Source organism: Colobus angolensis, unplaced genomic scaffold (genome assembly GCF_000951035.1).
Source record: "Colobus angolensis palliatus isolate OR3802 unplaced genomic scaffold, Cang.pa_1.0 Scaffold184, whole genome shotgun sequence".
Classification (NCBI taxonomy): domain Eukaryota; kingdom Metazoa; phylum Chordata; class Mammalia; order Primates; family Cercopithecidae; genus Colobus; species Colobus angolensis.
Window position 1 is genome coordinate 4,675,137 of NW_012114977.1, and position 25,853 is coordinate 4,700,989.

The 25,853-nt window shown below is 47.8% G+C and overlaps 1 protein-coding gene across 2 annotated transcripts in view; it reads right to left on the bottom strand.

Annotated features, from left to right (window-relative positions):
* LOXL2 (lysyl oxidase-like 2) overlaps nt 1–25,853 on the bottom strand; it is a 100,225-nt gene that overhangs the window by 48,092 nt on the left and 26,280 nt on the right. Inside the window, exons 2-4 of one of the 2 annotated variants that reach the window (XM_011939860.1) lie at nt 23,470–23,589; nt 20,512–20,949; nt 12,246–12,421 (exon numbers count right to left, since the gene is read on the bottom strand). In XM_011939860.1, the coding sequence (XP_011795250.1) occupies nt 12,246–12,421; nt 20,512–20,866 (531 nt within the window). In that variant the 5' untranslated portion in view covers nt 20,867–20,949; nt 23,470–23,589. The remainder of the gene's footprint in view (nt 1–12,245; nt 12,422–20,511; nt 20,950–23,469; nt 23,590–25,853) is intronic. The other variant, XM_011939859.1, reaches the window with a different exon arrangement.

The window sequence follows — 25,853 nt, forward strand, 5'->3', positions numbered from 1 at the left end:
AGGTGGGAATTAAACAATGAGAACACTTGGACACAGGGTGGGGAACATCACACACTGGGGCCTGTCGTGGGGTTGGGGGAGGGATAGCATTGGGAGAAATACCTAATTTAAATGATGGGTTGATGGGTGCAGTAGGCCAGCATGGCACAGGTATACCTATGTAACGAGCCTGCATGTTCTGCACATGTATCCTAGAATTTAAAGTATAATAATAATGAAAAAAAATTAGCTGGGCACGGTGGTACCTGCCCATAGTCCTAGTTCCCAGGAGGCTGAGGTGGGAGAATCACTTGAGCCCAGGAGTTTGAGGCTGCAGTGAGCCAGTATTGCGCCACTGTACTCCAGCCTGGGCGACAGAGCGAGATCTCTTCTCTAAGAAACAAAACAAAACAAAACAGTGGCCTCCCAGATACAGACCCATGTCCCAACTACCAGCTTGACACTTTCCTTAGCACCTGAAACCAAACACATTCAAGATGCCTTCACCTCTTCCTCTTTTCATCGAGTTACTGAGGGACGCGCCTGCCTCCAGCTTTGCAGACCTTTGTGACCATCTCTCTTCCTCACTCATGCGCCCATTCAGCCCATGCAAGACCTTCTCTTTGCCCTTCTATTAGCTTGCCATTCTCACTCCCAATTCCCAGTCAGCTGTGCAAGGAGAATTGTGGGAGCATAAGAAAGGGCGTGATAATGTTGTCATCTCACCTAGGCCCACACTGTCTCCTGGCCTCTGGTTTCTTCTCCCGTCCGTTCATCCTCTTTGACCACAGTGCATTCAAGGGTCTTGCTCAGATCTTCCCGGTGGCACCCCCGTGTTAGGCCCAAACCACACCCTGCCATTCTCTGTCCCTTCTTTCTACCTATCAGAATCCTGCCAACCCTCAGGGAAACTGTTAATCATTTGTTCATTCAAAAATATTTGTCCAGTGCTACCATGTCCCAAGTGCTGTGTGAGACTCTGAAAGGACAGGCATGGTCCTCACTGTCATGAGGTCCGTGATCTAGAGGAGGAGAGGCAGTACCAGCATCTCTGTGAAGCCCCCTCCCCTGCCCCCAAATAGCACATCCACATGTTTGATTTCTTCTTTATTCCTCCAGCACTGGCGTCTGGTGACTCATTGAGTTCTTGGCTTATGCTGACTCTCTTGTACTAGTATTTACTTTTCCGCATCCTTTTGCCACTCAATTGGACTGTGAATCCCCTAAGGGCAAAACTGTACCTTATTCATTTTTGTATTACCCACACAGTAAGAAATTATTACTGGTTCCTTCCAACCATGTCTGAGGACTCGCCAGACACAGAGTGGGTCCTCAAACATGTTTGGAAGGAACCAGTAATGATTTTTTCAAAATCCAACAACAGGAGTTTAGCTTAGCTAGACATGCTGTGCGCCCAAGTTCAACATTTTAATAAAGACTTTTTTTATTCTTTGTTTAATGCAAAATAAACAGCTATGTAGTCCTCCCCTCTCTTCCTAACATAAGCATGACTTGTGTGACTTATGGACAGGAGAACATCTGTGCTTTGTCCAGGCATCCTTTTGTCACCTGAACTCCCTAACACCCTCTCCCCTTTTCCCTTGAGATCTGACACCAATAAATAGTTACTGAACTGAATTAAAAGCCGTCTGATCCTCAGCACACAGTTAGATGGCTTGGCTAAGTGGGTATTATCTGTACACACTATGAGGCATGCTGTATTCCAGGAGTCTGGCTATGTTGTAATTATCCCTTTTTGATGATCCAATCAGAAACTCTTAGTTTAAGAGGCTGCCAGGAGTTTCAGACCAGCCTGGCCAACATGGGGCTCTACTAAAAATACAAAAATTAGCCGGGCATGGTGGCACGCACCTGTAATCCCAGTTACTCAGGAGGCTGAGGCAGGAGAATCACTTGAACCCAGGAGGCAGACGTTGCAGTGAGCTGCGGTCACGCCATTGCACCATCCCGGGCGACAAGAGCGAAACTCCAACTCAACAAAAAATAAGCTGCTAATAACGTTCTTTAGCCTGTGACTTCTTGATGGAAGAAAGTGGGAGAGGAAAGGCATTTCAACAATTTCTGTTCCTCAGCTCTAGGCGACAGAGGCCAGTGGGGGCAGGGTGGGGGTGGCTTGGAGAGCTGAGGTCATGCTGACACCACCAAAGGAAAGAGCCGGTAGTCTGTTGGGGCCTTCCTCCTGTAAATCAAAAGCTTTGCAACACTGCTGGAAAACTGAATGCTCTGTGTTTCATTTTCCCAGCAGGCAGCCATTTGGGTAGGTAACAGAGGCTGCTTTTTTGGAGAACGGGCAAGCCCTGCTGTCGGCAGGAAGCCGGTGGGACACCTGCTCCAACAACCAGCCCCTGTGACCCAGCACTTCCTCCTGTCCTGGTCAGGCCCGACTGCACACCACACACCCTCATGGTGAATCTGGGGTTCTCTTCACAGCCATCATCACCAGGGTAACACAGTCATGATGCATGAGATTGTTTCTCCACTGCTGAACGGTAAGCTCGGGGTGGGCAAGATGGTCCGTTCCATCACTCCCTTTATCCTCATGCCTAGTGTAGGGTCTGGTGCTGAATCGAAATGTATCGAGTGAATGAACGAACAGATCCTTAGCAACAGGCTCCTGGGGATGGGGTGGGGGAATTCCATGGCATTGACACCCAGCATGGCTGAGGTGACTCAAATAAGCCACTTAGGCGCATTGCTGAACCAGGCTGACCGCTGCCCACTCTGCCCTAGTCACATCACCAGACCTCCCTGCAGAGTGGATCTGCCCACCCAGGGCAGGCAGAGGCTTTCTCCAGCCCAGCTCAAGCCCCCACTTTGTCCAGATAGCAACTATCCCACAGGTGTCCTCATTCACCTCTCTCTTCTCCAAACTGCCATGCATTTGAGCACCCAATCACATTCTTCAAAGTTTGAGTACATCCTGTTCATTTATTTATTTCATCTAAAACAAATTATAAGCCTCCTTATTCATGTGTGCTGTCTAACAAATAAACAGAATGTTATGTATTGGTTTATTTCATCTCACGAAGAGTTTTAATGGTATTTATACTTTTCAAAGCATTGTATCTGCAACACCCGGGTCAGAAACCAGGTTCCCATCTGTTATCCACATACACACCCTTCTGCATTTCAGATGTTCAGTTGGGAAAATAGGTCACTCTAGAACTACTTGCTTTGTGTGTCCCTTTTGGAAGCTGGCAAGCCCTGGCTACATACAGGCTCTTAGTAAATAGAATCGCAGAATGTGAGGGCTGGACAGGATCTTTTTTTTTCTTTCTGAGATGGAGTCTCCCTCTGTTGCCCAGGCTGGAGTGCAGTGGTGCAATGTTAGCTCACTACAACCTCCACCTCCTGGGTTAAAGCGATTCTCGAGTAGCTGGGACTACAGGCATGCGCCACCATGCCCAACTAATTTTTTGCATTTTTTAGTAGTGAGGGGGGGTCTTGTCACGTTGGCCAGGCTGGTCTCCAACTCCTGACCTCAAGTGATCCATCCATCTTGGCCTCCCAAAGTGCTGGGAATACAGGCATGAGCCACTGTACCCAGTCCTGGACAGGATGTTATACATCCTCTTGTCCAAGAAGTAGGAGAGACAAAACCCAGGAGAGCTACATCTGATTGTCCAGCCAGACAGTTCAGTAAAACTGAGCGTTCAGAGGCTGTGGGCCTCCACCTCGGCTCCTGCCCTTGCCAAAAATTCCGGCACAAACTATCCCCTGGCTACCATTTCTCTTCCTCTTACAGAGAGGCCATCCAACTACCCTGTGACCATCCAGGAATGGGGTCTAAATTTAGGCGCGGGGGGAGCACTACCTTCTAAACTGCACAGAGGTGAAAACAGGCCCCCTTTTTTCCCCAAACCACCCAGTGCAACCTCTCTGGTGGGAGTCAGGGGAAGGATGAGATTCCTGGCTGGGAAGGGTTCAGACTTTTCAGAAGTCCTTCTAGAGACCTTTCCCTCTTAGGCTGAAGCCCTCCACCCTCTGCCGCCCCCAGACAGAGCTGCCGCTGGGAGGGCAATGCTGAAACATTTGGCAGCTGACTGTAACTAATAAAAACCTGGACCCAAGGAATTTAAAAAATTCACAGCAGCCTCAGTCTCTGTAGTTAAGATGAGAAGAAAGGGCTTTTTCAGGTCTCAGCATCCTTCCAGACGAACGCGAGAGAGCAGAGAATAGGGGGACCGGGTTTTCCCCTTGGGTGGAAAGAAATGGCTTTCTCCTCGTTCTGTCCTCATCGTCCCTCTATTGGCCCCTCAAGACCTCCTGCGCTGTCCACTTTCACAAACGGGAAACTGAGGCTTGGAGGTCATTCAGGGGATAGACAACACCTAAATCTCACAGCCTGGGGATTTTCCAATCAGTTCTGGCAATGGAATTGCTTTTTGCAAAAGAGCCTTTAAAGGATGGGTAAGGAAGAAGGTGGGGTGGGGTGGGGTGGGGAGGGGTGGGGTGAAGAAAAGAGAAAAGACCAAAACGTTGCCTGATCTAGCGACACACAGCCCAGCCACGAGGCTTCCTGTGAGAGCACATGACTGGGCAACGTGCAGAGCAGCCGGGGAGCAGAGGTTTACTCAGCAGGGCATCTGGATTTGTCATCTTTCCTTATCTAATGCTTTTTCCAACCGGTCTACCCGCCACAGGCAGGAAACAAAGCGTCTCGATTTAAGAGGCTCTGAAATCCTAGGAGGTTTGGTTTGGGCTCTGTTTTCCAGGTTTAAAAGAGATGTTCGTTTGGAGCCAAGAGTATTTCACATTTGCTTATTTGCTCCTACTTACCTCCTTTTAAGAAAGTTTTGAGGATTGACCTAAAACTGATTTTATGTCCAGACAAACTTCTGTTTTGTAGGACAGTGTCCAGAGTCCCAAGAAGGGTCAGTCACTGGACACAGAGCTGTGAGTTCCAGTCTCCACTGGGACTGGAACCCAGGGGTTCTGCCTTCAATTCTGGAGTCCAAAACGGAGAATATACAATAAGATATGACGGCACAGCCTGTGTCAGAAAAGGGGAAAACTGAGAACCTGCCTGGTTAATTTCCTGGATGAAATGAACCCAGGGCAGCACTTTCAGAGTCTGCAAAGCACTTTCACAGAAATCATCTGATTTTTTTCCCCTACAGAATATTTAAAACTACCTTGTAAATGATGAATGCACACTACGTCATTCCGATGGAGAAACCATTGCCACCGAACTACAGACCGTCACAGCTGGAAGGGATTGAATTCAACTCGCTCGACACTTGCCCCGTTGTTCTGGATGCTGGTCAAAAGGCAGGTTAGGGTACAAACCTGTGAACTTTCCCTTGGTGGGGTTACTTATGTGAAGAAGGTGTGATTTTTTTTTTTTTTTCTCCTTTAGAGAGGAATCTACAATCAGGAGCTCCCAAGGATGCTGCAAGCAGCTGTAGGAGTCCAGGGAAGCACAGTTCGCTCATTAAGTGAAATTCCATCAGCCAGGCTCCAGGGCTCAGTGACTCATGCCTCTGGCATTCCAGAGTAGGATGAACTTGGTCTAGACTGATGCAGTTTTCTTCCATTCTCTGCTTTGGGAATTCCAGTGCACTCTGGAGGAAGCATGGGTTGTGAGGGTCATCTGTAACGATCTGTGACCTGTCCCCAATCTCCAGGGGTTAATGAGGGTGAATGTTACAGAGCCCAGCCCACGCCCTTGCAGAGTAGGCATGGGAAGGGACGTGGAGGCCCAGTGGCCTACGACTGGGGTTGCAAAACACAGAGAAATCATTCACTGACATTTCATTCCTGGCCACTTTTCAATTTGCCCCTTCCAAAGTGGAGGAATTTGAAGGAGGGCTTTAACTCTCACACTTTGATATGAAGAGTGAAAAGTCTGTACCTGGTTTCAAGGTCAAGGCCATTAGGGGCTGCAGAAAAGGCAAACAGAGAACTCAAGCACACAATACACATGTTGGTTGGCATCCCTTCTCTCTATGTTCTCACACACATGTGATGCCAATTTACACATGGTACGCAATGTCAATATCCAGCTAGGCACACACTATGTGGGATGAGTGCATTTTCCCAGACACTGAGTAACAGGGTCTTGAAACTTGGCAATCACTTAATCCCACTTCCCTCCCCATGTAGGCAATCTGACCACAATATTCCTGGCAGGTGTTGTCCAGTTCATGCTTGAATTCCTCCACCGACAAGGAGCTCACTGTCAGGCCTCCGAGCCCAAGCCAAGCCATTGCATCCCCTGTGACTTGCACGCATAAGCTCAGATGGCCTGAAGTAACTGAAGAATCACAAAAGAAGTACAAATGCCCTGACCCGCCTTAACTGATGACATTCCACCACAAAAGAAGTGAAAATGACCGGTCCCTGCCTTAAGCGATGACATTACCTTGTGAAATTCCTTTTCCTGGCTCATCCTGGCTCAAAAAGTTCCCCCATTGAGCACCTTGTAACCCCCACTCCTGCCCGCAAGAGAACAACCCCCCTTTGGCTGTAATTTTCCTTTATCTACCCAAATCCTACAAAAGGGCCCCACCTTTATCTCCCTTCGCTGACTCTCTTTTCGGACTCAGCCCGCCTGCACCCACGTGAAATAAACAGCCATGTTGCTCACACAAAGCCTGTTTGGTGGTCTCTTCACACGGATGCACGTAACACTCACCACTAACTTTGGGTAGAGCTACCTACTGCGGGGCTTCCAGTGAGCCTAAGATCTATCTCCCATCACACTCCCCTCCGCCTTGGCTCTGGGAGTTGGAATATATTCTTTTTTTTTTTTTGAGACAGAGTTTTGCTCTTGTTGCCCAGGCTGGAGTGCAATGGCACCATGTCGGCTCACTGCAACCTCCCCCTCCCCGGGTTCAACCTCAGCCTCCCAAGTAGCCGGGACTACAGGCGCCCACCACCACGCCCAGCTAATTTTCTATTTTTAGTATAGACAGGGTTTCACCATGTTGGAGAGGCTGGTCTTGAACTCCTGACCTCACATGATTTGTCTGCCTCGGCCTCCCAAAGTGCTGGGATTACAAGCATGAGCCACTGCATCCGGCCGGGAGTTGGAATACATTCTAAACATTCTTCTGTATGGTAGTAGTTCAAGTATTTGAAGAGAACCATCTCCCCCCATATCTCTTTTCTTGACAAAAAACTTTACTTCCTTGTGATATGGTTTCCAGATTTGTCTCCATCCTGCTGGCCTTTCCCCTGGTGACCTGGTTAAGATCTGGATCCAGAACTGAACCCTACAGTTAGCGACTGGTCCCAAAGGCAAAGAGCTTAGGGAAATAATTCTTCTATCTGTAAAGCAGTTGACATTAACTGGTTTTTTTTTTTCTTTTTTTTTTTTCCAGCAGCCCTACCATACTCTTGGCTGACACAGAGCTTTTTGTCAACCACTGCTGCCTCAGAGATTTGTTCTTTTTTTTTTTTTTTTGAGATAGGGTCTCGCTCTGTCACCCAGGCTGGAATGCAGTGGCACCATCATGGCTCACTGCAGCCTCCACCTCCTAGGGTCAATCAATCCTTCCACCTCAGCCTCCCAGGTAGCTGGGACCACAGGCGCATGCCTCTATGTCAGGTTAATATTTTTAATTTGGTAGAGATGCGGTCTCGCCATATTGCCCAGGCTGGTCTCAAACTCCTGGGCTCAAGCAATCTTGACCACCTCTGCCACCCAAAGTGCTGGGATTACAGGTGTGAGCCACCACAACACGCCTTTTTTTTTTTTTTTGAGACGGAGTCTTGCTCTGTCGCCCAGGCAGGAGTGCAGTGACCGGATCTCAGCTCACTGCAAGCTCCACCTCCCGGGTTTACGCCATTCTCCTGCCTCAGCCTCCCGAGTAGCTGGGACTACAGGCGCCCGCCACCTCGCCCGGCTAGTTTTTTGTATTTTTTAGTAGAGACGGGATTTCACCGTCTCGATGGTCTCGATCTCCTGACCTCGTGATCTGCCTGTCTCGGCCTCCCAAAGTGCTGGGATTATAGGCTTGAGCCACCGCGCCCGGCCCACAACACGCCTTTTTTTTAAAAAAAAGATCAATGATTTTTTACTTACTCTCCCTAAAGTCTGCACTCCTGGGACTTTTTTCCCCCATGGACTTTGATATAGGCCCTTCTATTCATCCCTAGTATGTTACAGCTTGGGCCCATTATTTCAACCTACAGCAGTTTTTCTGAAAGTTCATTCCATAATTTTATACTCCAGCAATCTCTCCTAGTTTTGTATCTCCCATAGATTTTATCAGTATTCCTTTTAATTTCCATGAACATTCCTGACACATGATGGGGAGGCCAGAGCAGAGCCCTAGCGCTTGCCATCAGAGACTATCCACTGTGTTTACACAAATTAGTCAGCAGTTTACCCTGGGTATCATTAGTCAGTGTGTTCATGACCTCACCCAACTGCATGTCCACCAAAGCTATGTCTCTTCTTCTTATCCACAAAAATTTAATAGCAGGCATTTCTTTAGCTGAGAGGAATGATCCTATGACTTCAGCTACCGACACAGGCCATTCCAGAAGGTATTTTGGAGAAACGTCTCAGCATCCCATAAATATCCCACGTAGGAGGTCCAGGCAGTTCTCCACCCATCAGGCCAGCACTGCCAGTAAGCATAAGCCTTAGCCACAAAGCCCTGGGTACAAGAACCTTCTGGCAACTCACGGAGGTTCTCCCCAGACATCCTGAGGTCTAGGCCCTTTCATGATCTACTTTCAGTGGCTACCAAAGGGAAGAAGTTGCAGGGGACTGGTCATCAATGAAAGTTCCCTCAGTCTTTGTGGTTGGGCCAGAAAGCTTCCCCCTGGCTTGTGGGCATCAGCCTGATCTATCTGACAGCAAAAGGGAGGCCTTCTAGGAAAATGCAGAGCATATAAGGCTGTGGATGTCACCTGGCTCTTTAAGCCAGACGTCTCCATAGGTTGCCCTCTGTGGGTTTCTGGAGATTCGTTAGGGCCCATGCTCCTTGCCATGGAATCTCAGCCCTTCCAGAATAAGAAAGTTGTCTCCGACATATTTTTTTTTTCAGTCTTTTTTTTTTTTTTTTGAGATAGAGTCTTGCTGTTGTCGGCTCAGGCTGGAGTGCAATGGTGCAATCTCGGCTCGCTGCAACCTCCGCCTCCCAGGTTCCAGCAATCCTCTTGCCTCAGCCTCCTGAGTAGCTGAGATTATAGGTACCCGCCACCATGCCTGGCCAATTTTTGTATTTTTAGTAGAGACGGGATTTTACCATGTTAGCCAGGCTGGTCTCGAACTCCTGACCTCAGGTGATCCACCCGCCTTGGCCTCCCAAAATGCTGGGATTACAGGCATGAGCCACCATGCCCAGCCATTTTCAGTCTTTTCTGTGTTTATTCCACCCCATGAAAGTTCTGCTTTTGATATGACCCATCTTATTTCGCCCTGGAATTGCTAAGCATTGGAACTGGCACTTAGTAGATATTTAACAAACATTTATCTAATGAAGTGCCATTCAGAGTCCTTTTTCCAAAATCTTTTTTTTTCTAATGCCAGATGAGCCTTCTCATTTTCTCGACACAAAGCTCACTGATGTTTTGGCCTGTCCTTTTTTTTTTTTTAAATTCAAGTCATCAATGACTTTCTTATGCCAAGAAGCCTGGGTCTTCACTGGACACTCCAAGTAGATTAACCTGAGGTTCTAGGTTGAACAGAGGCCCATCCAAGATGTTACAAATCAGCTCATGGTCCGATTAGGCAGGACAAGCTGTAAAGAAATTATTTGTTTCCATGTGCTTCTCATTGCTGTTTAGCTTATATTTTATCCTGGGAGATTCTCCAACTAAGGAGATAACAATTTCTGGCTCACATTTCTGGGAAGAAGAAAATTTGGAAGTTGGAAACATTGTTCCCATTAGGTACCTAGAATTTATCTGTTGGATACAATGATGCATAAGATATAGCCCCTGCCCTCTGGGAGCTTCCAATCTCATGGGAGAGATAAGATACACATAACTGGGGGCTAATTATTGCTCATGAGGTTATAAGGAATGGAGATGGAAAATTTTGTGAAACTGGGTTGGACAAGCCCATCTGTCAGATCATAAACTTCATGGTAAAGAAAGCAAAACTGTCATTAGTAACTGGAAGACTGAGGAAAGTACATCAACTCCATCACAATCTCTCTAGTTATCTTCAATAAAATAGTAGCATTTGACAGGTGTCGACCAGAAGCAGCCTCCTCCACAGTTGAGAGAAGCCTGGAAATCCTTTTCCATGCTATACTATAGTGCTGGACAAATTCCCAGCACGCTTGGGAACATATATGGAGAGAGCAGGACTGTGTGAGCCATGACGGTAAAGGCCACAGTCTTGGGAGAACTTCCTCTGGAGCCCAAATAGGGCAATTTCAAGTCACCTTTCTTCTGCATTAGTGCTGGGATCCCACAATTCCTTGGGGGTGGCGTCCTACATGTTCCTTGAGGACAGGAGTGTTAGCTGCCAACTCATCCTGTCCTAAGCCCCACATATGTTGCACATAAGAGTAATGTAATAAGTGTTTGTTAATTTAATTGTTTGGGTAAAGAATTTGCTGGAAAGCTAACCCTGAAATTTAGCCATAAATGTAGATTTTCAAATGCTGAAATGATCAGTCTGGCAACATCAGAATCATCTGGGGCTGCTTAAAGAAAAATAAACTGGTCCCATAGCAGGAGATTTTGAGCCAGCAGGTCAGTGGGAGGCCCCAGTACCTCCATTTGTTTGTTTGTTTGTTTGTTTGAGGCAGAGTCTCGCTCTGTCGCCCAGGCCGGAGTGCAGTGGCCTGATTTCGGCTCACTGCAAGCTCCGCCTCCCGGGTTTACGCCATTCTCCTGCTTCAGCCTCCTGAGTAGCTGGGACTAAAGGCGCCCGCCACCTCGCCCGGCTAGTTTTTTGTATTTTTTAGTAGAGACGGGGTTTCACCGTGTTAGCCAGAATGGTCTTAATGTCCTGACCTCGAGATCCACCCGCCTCAGCCTCCCAAAGTGCTGGGATTACAGGCGTGAGCCACTGCACCCAGCCCAGTACTTGCATTTTTAAAGTGATTCCAGGCCAGGAGCAGTGGCTCACGCCTGTAATCCCAGCACTTTGGGAGGCCGAGGTGGGTGGATCACGAGGTCAAGAGATTGAGACCATCCTGGCTAACATGGTGAAACCCTATCTCTACTAAAAATACAAAAAAATAGCCCAGAATGGTGGCGGGCGCCTGTAGTCCCAGCTACATGGGAGGCTGAAGCAGGAGAATAGTGTGAGCCCGGGAGGCAGAGCTTGCAGCGAGCCGAGATCACCCCCACTGCACTCCTCTCTGGGCAACAGAATGAGACTCCATCTCAAAAAAAAAAAAAAAAAATTAATTAAAAAAAGTGATTCCAATCCTTAGCTACATTGGCCAGTGGTAGCCAGCTTTCAAGATGGCCCCAGAAACCCTACCTTGTGTCTCACATTTGTGTAATCTCCTCCCACTCTCTACCAGGGTTAGTCTGTGTGATCCATAGAATACAGTGAAATGATGGCCTATCACTTCCAAGATTAAGTTATGAAACATGACTTCCATCCTGTGCTCTTTCTCTTGCTCTCCTTTGCCTCACTTACTGTGAGGGAAGATGACCACCATGTCCTGAGGCCACTCAAGCAGCCTACAAAGAGGCCACATAGAGAGGAACACAGGGCTGCAGTCTACAGCTAGCATGGAACCACAGCCTGCCAACAACCATAACAGCCTGTGTGGGAGGGGACCTTCCAGCCCCTACTGACAGCCTGCGTGCAATTCCATGAGAGACCCTGAGCAGAAGCAAGAAGCTAAGCTGCTCCTCAATTCCTGACTCTCAGAAACCGTGTGAGATAATAAAGATTTATTGTTTTCAGCTGCAAAATCTGGGGGCAATTTGTTATGCAGCAATTGATAACTCATACATTTTCCTACCCAAAGGGCAAGCTCCTGAACATGGCAGAGGAGGTGTTTCATGCCCATCTTTCCAGCTTCAGTTTAACTCTACTCCCAGATGCTCTCTCCCTAAGATCATGCTCCCTGAGATCAACCTTCCCACCTCTGTGCCTCTGTCCATGCTGTTCCTTGTGCCTGGAAATGCCCTTTCCCCATGGATGGGATTCCCTTCTCCAGAAATCCTTCCCTCAACTGCCCTTGCATCTAATCCCATTGGGTTAGGTACCCTCCTTCCTGCTCACACACACTTGAAATCAATACACAAAAAGCGAGTTGCATGGAAGAGGAAAAATGTTTGCATGATGGAGACATCAAAAGCACATGACTTGCCTCTATCTGGTTGATCAACGAATTGTCAAATTTGAACCCAGGAATCCTTTTGTCGCTGCACACCACACCGACGTCCTCCGTGTGCTTGCAGTCGGTGACGCCCCAGCCATTGGAGGTGCATGCTGCAAGGGTCACCTCATTGCCAGTACAGTGGAGATTGTCCAACCAGATGGGCCCTGAAGGAGGCAGAGAGGAGAGAAACCAAAAGATGCATCAATGCAGGTCTGAGTCTTTGAGGGACACCAGTGTCTTACATGGAAAGAGAATTTTTCTCTAATTTTGGCAGCTGTGTGTGGCCATCAATTAATTTTTATTATATTAAGATGCTGCACGTAGCTCGAGACCACCTGGATTCCCACACTACGGTAAGCAGCTAATGTGATTTGGGGATGTGGTAGATTGAACATGATTAGGATAGAAATTAGATTTAAGCCCAGAAGTCACATGGGATAGTGGAAAGAGTGGAGTTTTGGGTACCAAGCCGGGTTTGAGCTCTTGTTCAGCCAGGGTCAAGGGCCCCTTTTCTTATCAGTAAAGTGGGACGAAAAATGACACTTCAGCTGCACAGCTGTGTGCAGATTACAGATACTAGGAAGCATGTGCCTAGTTCATTGCTGGCCATAGTTACTAAAAAACAGTGATGATGATGATGTTTTAGTGGCACTGATTATGGCACAAGCCAGTCTCACCTTCTATCTGTAGCAGAGGCTGAACTCTGACCCTTCAGGGAGGAACTAAACTCTCCAGCCACTGAAGGTTTGGGTTTTTTGTTGTTGGGGTGGTTGTTGTTGTGTGAGACAGAGTCTGGCTCTGTCTCTAGGCTGGGGTGCAGTGGGGCGATCTCGGTTCACTGCAACCTCTGCCTCCTGGGTTCTAGTGATTCTCCTGCCTCAGCCTCCGAAGTAGCTGGGACTACAGGCGTGTGCCACCACGCCCAGCTTATTTTTTGTATTTTAGTGGAGACAGGGTTTCACCATGTTGGCCAGGATGGTCTCGATCTCCTGGCCTCGTGATCCGCCTGCCTTGGCTTCCCAAAATGCTGGAATTACAGGCATGAGCCATTGCGCCCGGCCTGGTTTGAGGTTTTTAAGGCATTTCACATGTACTATCTCCTTGGTCTTCCAATACCTAGAGGATGAGGTGGCGTGATTATCCCACCACCCCTTGAGCTCAGAAGCCCGGGCCTTGACTTCCTATTCAGCTCCTCTTACTTCTCAACGTTTCCCATCACTGGCTCAGAGACAGCCCAGCCAGACTGGCCCATGGAACCACCTCATTATGTTCTAGAAGGCCACCATGGGACTCTGCTTACCTCCTGGTTTTTTTCTCACTTGCACTAAGTAGAGAATTCAGCGTGCAAAGTCCTAGAGGGTGAACCACAGTGAAGCACTACTTCACACCCTTAGGATGGCGACTATCAAAACAACAGAAAATGGGCCAGGCGTGGTGGCTCACACCTGTAACCCCAGCACTTTAGGAGGCCGAGTCGGGTGGATCACGAGGTCAGGAGATTGAGACCATCCTGGCCAACATGGTGAAACCCTGTCTCTACTAAAATACAAAAAATCAGCCAGGCGTGGTGGCACGTGCCTATAATCCCAGCTACTCAGAAGGCTGAGGCAGGGGAATGGCTTGAACCTGGGAGACAGAGGTTGCAGTGAGCTGAGATCACAACACTGCACTCCAGTCTGGCAACAGAGCAAGATTCTGTCTCAAAAATCAAAAAAACAAAAAGAAACAACAACAAAACAAAAACAAAAACAAAACAAAACAAACAAAATGACAGTGCTGGCAAGGGTGTGGAAACTAGAACCCTTGTGCACTGTCAGTGGGAGTGCAAAATGGTACAGGTGCTATAGAAAACAGTATGATGTTTCCTTAAAAAATTAAAAGTAGGCCGGGCACGGTGGCTCAAGCCTGTAATCCCAGCACTTTGGGAGGCCAAGACGGGCGGATCACGAGGTCAGGAGATCGAGACCATCCTGGCTAACACGGTGAAACCCTGTCTCTACTAACAATACAAAAAACTAGCCGGGCGAGGTGGCGGGCGCCTGTAGTCCCAGCTACTCCGGACGCTGAGGCAGGAGAATGGCGGGAACCCGGGAGGCGGAGCTTGCAGTGAGCTGAGATCCGGCCACTGCACTCCAGCCTGGGCCACAGAGCAAGACTCCGTCTCAAAAAAAAAAAAAAAAAAATTAAAAGTAAAATTACCATATGATCCAGCAAAAGAATTGAAAACGGGGTCTCTAAGAGGTATCTGCACACCTGTGCTCATAACAGCATTATTCACAATAGCCAAGACGTGGAAGCAACCCAGGTATCCATCAACAAAATGTGGTCTATCCATACAAGGGAATATTAGTCAGCCTTCAAAAGGGAGGAAACTCCGAAACCTGCTGCAACATGGATGATTCATAAAGACATGATGTTAGGTGAAATAAGCCAGTCCCAAAAGACAAATATCATATGGGGTATCTAGAAGAGTCAAATTCATTGAAACAGAAAGTAGAGTGGTGGCTGCCAGGGCCTGGGATGAGAAAGAAATGAGTGTGGTTGTTTAATCGGTACAGAGTTTCAGTTTTGCAAGATGGAAAAGTCTGGAGATGGACGGTGATGATGGCTGCACAACAATGTGAATATGCTTAACACTACTGAACTATACACTTAAAAATGTTTAAGGCTGGGCTGGACACAGTTCACACCTGTAATCTCAACACTTCGGGAGGCCAAGGCGGGAGGATCCTTCAAGCTCAGGAGTTCGAGACCAGCCTGGGAAACATAGCGAGACCTCGTCTCTACTAAAAATCAAAACATTTAGCTGGGCATGGTGGTGCATGCCTGTAGTCCTAGCTATTCAGGAGGCTGAGGTGGGAGAATTGCTTGAGCCCAGAAGGTTGAGGCTACAGTGAGCTGTGATTGTGCCATTGCACTCCAGCCTGGGTGATAGTGAGACCCTGTCTCCAAAAAAAACCCCAAAAAGTTAAGGTGGTAAATTTTATGTGATGCGCATCTTGCCATAATTTTTTTAAAAATCATAAAGTACTAGAGGGTTTTCAAATAGTGATTTTTATAAGTGCCGCTGCAAAAATGAAAGAAAACAAAACTAAACCTCTCATTTTTCTCACAGCTCCTTTTAGGAGTCTAGAGGAGCAGACATAGTCAAACAAGCCTGGGTTCAAGTTCTACCTGCCACACACTGGGACACTGTGTGATGCGGGCAACTGCCTCACCATACCTGCTTCTCATTTCTAAAGCCAAAATAATGATGCCAAGCAAACAGGCTGCCATGGAGACTCAATGAGGTAATGTATGTGCCTGGTACGCTTTCAACCTCCCTTTCCCCTTCCTTCTTCCAGTCCGTCAGAAAAACAATACATTCTACTGCTTCTACGATGTAAGAGAAAAGCAAATAAAAACATTCCCATTGGAGAGATTAGGAAACCAAGGAGAGAAACAGAGGGTCTTCAAGGTCAAGGAGGACCCCGGGGCCAGTCTCCTGATGTCCAGGCCCTGCTGAAACGTGTCTGTTCTCACGGTTGCTGGTCAGGGCCCAAATGACAGCACCTTGGATCCATTGTGGAGAACAAAGAGCTAATTGAAAACATCTGGGCTGAGGTTTTCCAACTGGCTTCTCAATTTGGCCTGGTTTCCAAGCAGTCAAGCTCCACTGAAACATACACTCCCTAATCGATTGCTGTCTCAACAACAAACCAATGTTTGTCTTGCTGAGTACTAGCAACGGAAAAGACCCTCCACGTTCTAAGCGGAACGTTCTGTCGCAAAGCTGCTGAAGTGACAGAGATGGTGAAAAGCAGTGTCACCCTATTCCATCTGCAGTGAGAGAAACCCCCCTCGCTAAGGACCTGGAAGTCCACCAGTGCATCATCAAAGGAACTAAAAACAGCTGCAAACCAGAGACTCTACGGAGCCTGCCCCAAAGAGCTGCTCTCTTACGAATCTTCCATGGACCCCCAATAATTTTCCATGGAACCCTTCCACATATGCTTGGTCAATTTCTATTTAGACGGTAGATATGTGAATTTGTACTTAGCGCAAGACAGCATCACCATGCATGGTATACTCGTTTGGCCTGATTTCATAACAAAAATTTTTTTGTTTTTTGAGACAGTGTCTCACTCTGTCACTCAGGCTGGAGTGCAGTGGTGCAATCATAGCTCACTGCAACCTCCGCCTCCCAGGTTTAAGCAATTCTCCCACCTCAGCCTCCCAAGCAGCTGGGACCAAAGGCACATGCCACCATGCCCAGCTAATTTTTGTATTTTTTTTTGTAAAGACGGGATTTCACCATGTTGGCCAGGCTGGTCTCTAACTCCTGACCTCAAGTGATCCACCTGCCCCAGCCTCCCAAAGTGCTGGGATTACAGGCATGAGCCACTGCAAAGGGCCCTTTTTTTTTTTTCCTCTATACGTCTAGTGCTTATTAACTAGACTACTCTGATTCCAATGCAACCAGCTTCTGGGTCTGCCTGCTGGAAAGCAGGGTGGTTCTAGGTACAATCCAGTAGATGCCTCCTCAGAACTGCCAGGAAGGCTGTGTCCTTGGGACACAAGATGAGAGTCGAACTTTGGACACAAGAAAGCCATTCAATCAGAAGCCAAATTTTATCTTACTCTTTCCTTCCAATGCCTCTCCTGATGAAAGAAGAGATAAATAAAAACATATATATATAAATACACACACACACACACACACACACACATATATACAAGTTAACAGATCATTAGGAAGGTAAAAATCATAAATGAAATTCAGTTGGAATGCCAGAGCCCAGGACAATGGAAACTGTTCAAGTTAGACTCCATGGGGTCGCAAATGGGTGCAGTGGGTCAAGCTTGTAATCCTAGCACTTTGGGAGGCCAAGGTGGGAAGATCACTTGAGGCCAGGAGTTTGAGATCAGCCTGGCCAACATGGCAAAACCCTGTCTCTACTAAAAATACAACTTAAAAAATCAGCTGGGTCTAGTGGTGCACACCCGTAATCCCAGCTACTGGGGGAGCTGAGATGGGAGGATCACTTGAACTCGGGAGGCGAAGGTTACATTGAGCCTAGATCCCACCACTGCACTCCAGCTGGGGTGATAAAGCAAGACTCTGTCTCAAAGAAAAGGAAAGAAGAAAGTCTGTGGGGTCACAATGTGGTAATCGCTGGCTTCGTTGCTCGGGTCTAAAGAATAAGGGATATGACTGGGAATAGGCTTAGCCTCCTGATTCTGAAGACAGGTGAAGGAGAGCAACCACCTTAGCTTCAGCTGCTATAACCTCGACCAGGGATTGAGAAACAGGACGGCTGCTCCCTCCAGAACTCCCTAAAAGGGCCTGTGGTTTACCTGAGCTCAGAGATGCTTTGGGAGAACAATGTGTGGACAGGCCAGGCTAGAAAACCCAGAACATCCCTGGTGCCCTCCCTGGTTTCATTACTCCAGCCTGAACTTCAGAGGAGCTTGAGGGGTCCTGGAGGGGCAGCCTTATCCACAGTCTGACCGGCACATGAAGCCCCTAACCCCCGCCGGAGCAAGCCCTGGGTGCTGGCCACGTTCTGTGCTCACTATACCAAGAACTGTTTCGCCAACTCTTTTTCCTATTCTGCCAAATCAAAATGAATCAATTAGCTAATATTTACTAAGTGCCCACCATTACCCAGTGATAAAGATCTGGACTGATGCTGGTGAAATTCAAATATATTTAGATGCAAAAGGTCTCTCATGTCATAAACCAAGCACCACTTCACGTAAGCAGCTTAACTCGTAAAGCCTTGAACACAAGACGGGGTTTGCTTGTTTTCTTCCAGGCACCTGTTTCTTCCTGCCCTCTCTTTGATATTATTCCTTTTAAAATGCTTGATGGATTCCATGTCCACAAAGATGGCCTTTCCAGCACTCCTGGTCTCTTCGTTGATATACCTCCTCTCTCAGGGACTGTCCTCCATCCTGCTCCCGCCACTGTCCCATGGTCTCTCATTACCAGAGATTGCACCCTTCAATATCCATTTCACCCTTCCTGCTGTGTACCCCACACAGCTCCCTTCATCTTTTAGTAAACTTCTTGTGTCTCCATCTGAACAGAGACCCGCAATCCAGTGATCACAGCAGCTATGCATAATCCTACAACTTCTCCATGTATTACCACCCTCCTTACCCAGCAGTCTCCATGGACCATGAATTTAATCCTTCCCTTTCATATTCCCGCCACTCCTTGGAACTTTTCACTCTTCACCATGCTTGGATGGCAAAGTCCCACCTGGGTAAAAACCTGTCTCCTACTACCCCATGCCTGCTCCTGATAGGGAAAAACCACAACCCCCTTGTCTGACAACAGGTAAGTTTTAAATTGAGGTTGAAATAAACTTGTCACTGGAAAAATACCCAGTCACTGGAAAGCATTTGTTATAAAATAATGAGTGTTGGAAAGCCTGGAATGGAAAACATGAATCTGAGGTTACCCCTGGATCGCTCAGCCAGTCAGATAAACAGAGATGTGGAAGTATCAGACATTTGTTTAAAGAAGACAGGAAGTGGGTTCTAAAGCCCAGCATTTGCTAACTTCACTTCCATGGCTCTCATCGCTGCCAGGAAGCCCAGAGCGAGCTGCAGAGAACATTTGACTCTCTGCTGTCTCCTGATCCAGTTACGCCAACAGGAAATTTTCAATTGCATGGAGGTGAGATGTGTATGAGATGGGACTTCCTTTCTCCTGTAATTTCTAGAATAACAGAAAGTTGGAAGGGAGGATAACAGTTATCAATTTCAATGACTCCCAGACCTGTCACTTTACAGGCTTCCAAAAGAGACAAGAGTCCTGGGCTCCAGCCCAGACCTTTTAAACCAGATTTATGGTGGGTTGAGGTCTGTGCTATTCTGTACTTTTAAGCTCCCTTGGGCGATTCTTATGCAGTCAGCATGGCATTAACGCTTTAGTCCAGGACAGGAGTGTGGGCAGCCCTGTTTTAGTCCAGTAGCCAGACTTGTGCTGAGGTCTGGGCTGCAGCTCAGCCGGGGGGCGGGTGTGGGAGCTTCCTTTGCCTGGCTGACCCACAGACGGGAAACTCTAAGCTCCTGGAAAAATGTTTAAAAAGAAACAATGCCCCCCACCCTCATCTCTTTCCTATTTGGGAACATGCACCGCCAGGGTTTCAGGAGTTCTTAGAGAGCCCAACTTCCGGATGGGGAAAATGAGGCTGGAGAGGACAAGTGTCTTCCTACAAAGTGTGGTGTCAGAGGTCAGTACAGACTGAGCTCTAGGTTCAGGGCTTCAAACCTGTCCTGCCTCAAAGCTCTTAAAGCAAAGTTTTTGGGGTTTTTTTTGTTTGTTTTGAGACGGAGTCTCACTCTGTCACCCAGGCCGGAGTGTAGTGGTGCGACCTCGGCTTACCGCATGCAGCCTCTGCCTCCCTGGTTCAAGCGATTTTTGTGCCTCAGCCTCCCGAGTGGCTGGGACTACAGACACTCGCCACAATGCCCGGCTAATTTTTGTATTTTTAGTAGAGACAAGGTTTCCCCATGTTGACCAGGCTGGTCTCGAACTCCTGACTTCAAGTGATCAGCCACCCTTGGCCTCCCAAAGTGCTGGGATTACAGGCATGAGTCACCGTGCCTGGCCAGCTCTTAAAACAATTTTTAAAAATAAATTAATAAATTTGAACCTCACGGGGAGGAAAGAATAGGCTAACCAACAGTGAAAAACCCAAAGCATCTCTGTGCCTATCGTGACCAAGCCTGCAATAGCAGGTTAGTGTTAAAACAATGAACTCCACATGCCAGGACAGCGGGAGGCATCAGGGAACTCAAGCATATGGGAGCCTTTGTGAGGAAGAGCAAGAGGTTTTCCTAACAGGGAATGATCTGGAATAAAGTGCAACTTCCCCTGGGCTGGCGCAGCCCCCAGGCAGGGAATATGGGGTGGAGAGAGGAGCACAGGCCGATTTCACCCTGTATGTGGGGTCACCAACTGTCCTGGTTTTCCTGAGGTTTTCCCAGGATGTGAGACGTTCTGTGCGAAAGCCAGGAAAGTCCTGGGCAAATCTGTATGGTTGGTCACTTACTGTGCCCCTCCTCAAATGCCCCCCCACCCGTCTTACTGCAGGGTGCAGCCTGCATGTGCTCGGAAGGATGCCAGTCCCTAGATCGGCATCACCAAGAGTTTACACTTTGCAGTGCGTGCAGCCTCCTCTCCCAGGCTGACCTCAGGGAAGGCAGCTCCGGGCCTTGCCAGGTGACAGCACTCAGATCCAAAGCACAGAATGTTTACCTTCCCCCTTGCCGTAGGACGAGCTGGCAGTCCAGGACTTGGCCTCCACGTAGCCCAGCTCCCGGCAGACGACGTGGGCAGCGTGGATGGAGAAGTCGTCATCACACACGGTACCCCACTGGCCGTCGTAGTACACCTCCACCCGACCCTCGCTGTGCTTCCTCTTCTGCCCGGCCAGGCGCAGCTGAATCTTGGCCACATTGGCGGGGGCCTGGGGCTGGTGATACTCGGGAGCCGGTTGCTGGAAGTACTCGGGGTAGTGGGGCCAACTGTCATACTGTGCCAGGCTCAGTGGGGACAGGAGGGCCAGCACGGCCAGGCAGCTGCAGAGGCGGGAGCACAGAGGCCTCTCCATCCCTGTCTTCGAGCTGATGATCCCACGAGGGGGCCCTGAGCAGCTGAGAGGGACAGGCGGGGTACGGAAGCAGCAGGAACTTTCTGGAAGACAGGAGAGATGTGTTAGGATGAGAACGTGGGGCTACGGAGACCTACAAGGAGAACGAGAGATTTCATACCCCTTGGCTTAATATGGAAAGCTCGTCCATTCTCGACGCCAATCCAGCCCCACTCCTACCTGATGTTTCCACCACGCAGGGCTAGGAGGCCCCACCTCCTTTACCCACCGTCTTCCCCATCTCTCTGGAATGCTTTTTCCAGGAGAGTTCCTGGCAGGGAACAGAGCACACTCCAACTTAACTTGAGGAGAGTTTTTTCCATTCTTTTTTTTTTTTTTTTTTTTGAGACGGAGTCTTGCTCTGTCGCCCGGGCTGGAGTGCAGTGGCCAGATCTCAGCTCACTGCAAGCTCCGCCTCCCGGGTTTATGCCATTCTCCTGCCTCAGCCTCCAGAGTAGCTGGGACTACAGGCGCCCGCCACCTCGCCCGGCTAGTTTTTTGTATTTTTAGTAGAGACGGGGTTTCACCGTGTTAGCCAGGATGGTCTCGATCTCCTGACCTCGTGATCCACCCGTCTCAGCCTCCCAAAGTGCTGGGATTACAGGCTTGAGCCACCGCGCCCGGCTGAGGAGAGTTGTTTAAGACTGTGGACATGCAGGCAGAGTTCTGCGGAACTAACAAAGGCTGGTGTCACACCCTAAGGCTGGCGACTCAGGGGGGCTGTGACCACCCTAGGCTTGAAGGGAGCCTGGGGGGTGAGAACTGGAGAGTGGCAGAGGGAGCTGTCTCTAGGAGCCTTCACTGGAGAGTCTCAGAGCCAACCCACGGCAACGGCGGGGACGCAGGAGGGAGAATAAATACCTGACTCCCTTTCCTCCCATCTCTGAATCTTTCTGGTGCCTCCTATTAGGCAAACCCAGACCCCTCCAAGTCGAAGCCAGTGGCAAGGGAGCTGAGCCCAGTGGGGGAGCCTGCATGGGCCGGCCTCCTGGAACATGGAGGCCGGTGGAGAAGGAGCGGGTTTGAAGGGGCAAGGGCAGGAGATTCAACACACCCACCCTCCATTAAATGAATGGCACCCCAAAACACTACAGGAGCATTTGCTAGATGAATTCTAATGTTCCCGTCAGCTTTGAGGGCTGCAATGCTAAATGAGTTTTAAAATCCTCAAGGTCATGGTCATCGTATCTGGTGGAGCCTTCCTCTAAGAATTCCCGAGTGAAATCATGTAGCAAGAAGACCTCGTGTATCCTGGTCCTCTCGTAATTCAGAGAAAAAAGGAGACTATTTTAAAAGGACCGCACGTGTGTCTCAGAGAAAGATGCAGGGCCCTAAAACAGGATGAGCAGGTGGAAACTTAGGTGGGGGCATAAGGCATTTTATTTTAACCCTATGCAGAAGAGTGGTGCTAATCATATTCTTTTGGTCATGGCACACTACCTTCGAGGAAGGTCTGGATAACTTTCCTGTAGTCAGAGCTGTCCAGAGCTGCCCATGGAAGGATGATCTGCCTCGGAGAGAGGCAGTTCCATGTCTGTTGGGTGACCAGCAGCACCCAGTGCCCCAAAGAGGAGGCTGGGGTGGAAATGTTGGAGCTTGGGGGACAGTCAGAACTGAGGATTTTGGAAAGTTTCCTGATGTTGCCAGAGAGCCAGCCATCCTCATCCTGCGACTAATAAACAAGGCTAGAAAGTGATGGAGGGTTCCTGTGATAGCTCCTGACCAACTGACCAATGCACAGCCTGACCTGCTAGTGGTGTGGCTCTGAAGGGAATCAGGGTCCTGGCCACGCACCATTCCCATCAAAGCACATCTGCATCCTCAAGCTTACCTATGTCTGACAAGAACCTTGGGGAGTACAAGAGGCAGGTACTATTAGGATTCGTATTTTACAACAAAATCAAGAACCAGAGAGGATCAGAGATTTTACCAGAATTGCACAGTTAGTGCAAGCAAAGCCAGAGTGGGTCACTCCCAATCTGCCATCCCATATAAAAAGTCCTGGTTCAGCTTGAATGCAAAAGCCTTTATGTGTGGCACGTGCCTACCTTCCCTGCTTCAGTTCCCACAATGGTGTCTCCCTTCCCTCACCCTGGCCCTGCCCATGGCACATGTCCCATCATATCAGCCTGTACCAGCTTCAGCTTTTGTCACCTAGAACAATGCACCTCCATCCCCTCCCCTCCACATGGCACATGGTGCAATCCTTCCTGTTCTTCACAGAGACCTTCCCAGGTCCTCCTATCAGATTGAATGTCTCTCTGCTTCCCTTTGACATCACATTTTGCTTGTGCTTTACACTGTTGTCATGTCTGGCTCTGCCACCGGACCCTCAGGCCCAAGGGACAGAAACCACCTCTTTGTCATTACTGCTCAGCAACGCATCTGCCTCTGGATGTGTCAGGCTACCTTCTGGTAGATAAAGCTTCCTGCCAAGAACAACTAGAAGAGGAAGGTAAAATACTAAAACATATGTTTGAAGACATGAGAAAGTTACCGAGGCAGCAAGGACTGAAGGCGACAAGAATCCAGAGAGATGGGAAGGGCATTGAGGTGAGGCCCACATTTGCCTCTGCATTTCTCCGGAAGACACTCGCCAATTCCACGGCAGTGATCAACAGGCTGAGAAGCTAAGCAAAGCTGCAGGCAGCCTTCAGGGACTGGGGAGACTGGGAGTTCAGAACCTGCCAAGGACAAAGGGACCTGTTAAACAGCCCCAGGCTCTCAGATGCATTCCTGAAGAGCTGCACTCTAGCAGCCAGGGCATAGGAAGGTCTGACATTCCCACAAATGGAATACCAAAGAAGAGGAGAGAAAGGATGTGCAGAGGAAATAATGGAAGAAATGGCCTAGAATTTTCCAGAATGACAAAAGACATCAAGCCCACACAGTGTAGTTCACAAGGAAAACCACATCTGGGCACATCGAAATCCAACTGCAGAGAAGACAAGACAGAAAGAAAAATCTTAAATACAGTCAGGGTAGAAAAGCTGAGTTACCTTAGAAAGAGCAGCAGAAAGACTAACAGCTGGTCCCTCAACACAAATAAGGAGACAAGACGTTAACAGCACAACATTTTCAAAGGGCAGAAAAAAATGTCTGCCTAGAATCTGTGCCCAGTGAAGAGAATGAAGGTAAAACAAGGACATACCAGATAAAAGAGGAGCGAGTCTGTCACCAGAATATCCACAAGACGGAAATGCTACAGGGAATTCTTTAGGCTAAAGGAAAAATCATCCCAGATGTCAGTATGGAGGCGTAGGAAGGAATGAAGAGTATGAAGTGGGAAACGATGTAGGTAAATCTCACTAACGTTCGAGTGTGTAAAACAGGAAAAATGTCCTGTGTGGGGTTTAAAATATATGTATGATTAAAATGTATGGCAACCATAGCACAAAAGGCAGGAGGGCATTAAATGGAGCTCAAGTGGTTTGAGGTTCTTGTGTTGTCTGGGAAGTGGTAAAAGTACTATTGTCTATTAGATTTTTAGGAAGTCTAATAGATGCATGCTGTAATCTTTATAGGAATCATTGCAAGAACTACTAAAAGTAGAACTAACAGGTTAATAAGGGGGGGGATGGTAGCATTAAAAAATACTTGATTAATCCAAAATTGAAGCCATAAAACAGACAAAAAGTAACATGAAACAATTCTTACAAATAGAAAAAATATTAGATGGTGGATTTAAACTCCAATATATCAGTAATTACATTAGATAAAATAAATACTCCAATCAAAAGACAAATATCATCAGAATGAATATAACAAAACAATTGAGCTTTATATTTCTTTCTGTTTTTTTTTTTTGAGACGGAGTCTTGCTCTATTGCCCAGGCTGGAGTGTGCAGTGGTGCCATCTTGGCTCACTGCAACCTCTGCCTCCTGGGTTCAAGCAATTCTCCCGCCTTAGCCCCCTGAGTAGCTGGGATTACAGGCATGCACCACCACGCCTGGCTAATTTTTGTACTTTGAGTAGAGATGGGATTTCACCATGTTGGCCAGGCTGGGCTCGAACTCCTGACCTCAGGTGATCCACCCACCCGCCTCGGCCTCCCAAAATTGTTGGGATTACAGGTGTGAGCCACCACACCCAGCCCAATCCAGCTTTATATTTCTCAGAAGAGACAAAGAGGCTTAATGTAAAAGGATGGAAACAGATATACCATGCATAAATTAACCAGAGGGAAATTGGTACAAAGTCAGATAAAGTTGACCTTAAGAAACATTACCAGAGACAAAAAGGGACAGTTTACAGTCATGAAAGTCAATCCACCAGGATAATCTAACTCTTCTAAATGTGTATGCAAAGCTTCAATATATACAAAAGAAATATTGATGGAACTAAAAGGAAAAAATAGACAAATTCATAATCATAGTGGGAGATTTTTACATACCTCTGTCAGTAACGGATAGAAGAAAGACACAGAAAAATCCTGGCGTTGAAGATGTGAATGACATAATTAACAAACTTAACCTAATTTATAAGTTTCTATAAACTATACTCAGCAACTGCAGAAGGCAGCTATGCTCCAGGGACACATGGAAGATACAATGATACAAACATATTAAGATATTAAGATACAATAATATTATGCAGAATATGTTGTTTAACTATAGCAGAATTCAGCTATAAACCATTAATAAAAGAACAAGTAGAAAATCCCCAAATATTTGAGAATGTTGGATGAGGAAATCTATTATCATGCATCTCCTTCCAGTTCACAGTACTAAATTGATTTATTCATTCAACAAGCATTCACTGAGCTCCTACTATACCTTAGACCCTGCTGGGAGTACAGGTCTCCTTTTCCATGGCGCTGACTGCCTAGCTGGAGTTCTCCTACAAGGCATCAATGATCGTTCATGGACTGAACTACCTGAGCCAGGGGGTGCCTAACTTTGAATTCAGGAAGGTTTTCCTCTTCTACATTGCCTTTTTTTTTTTTTT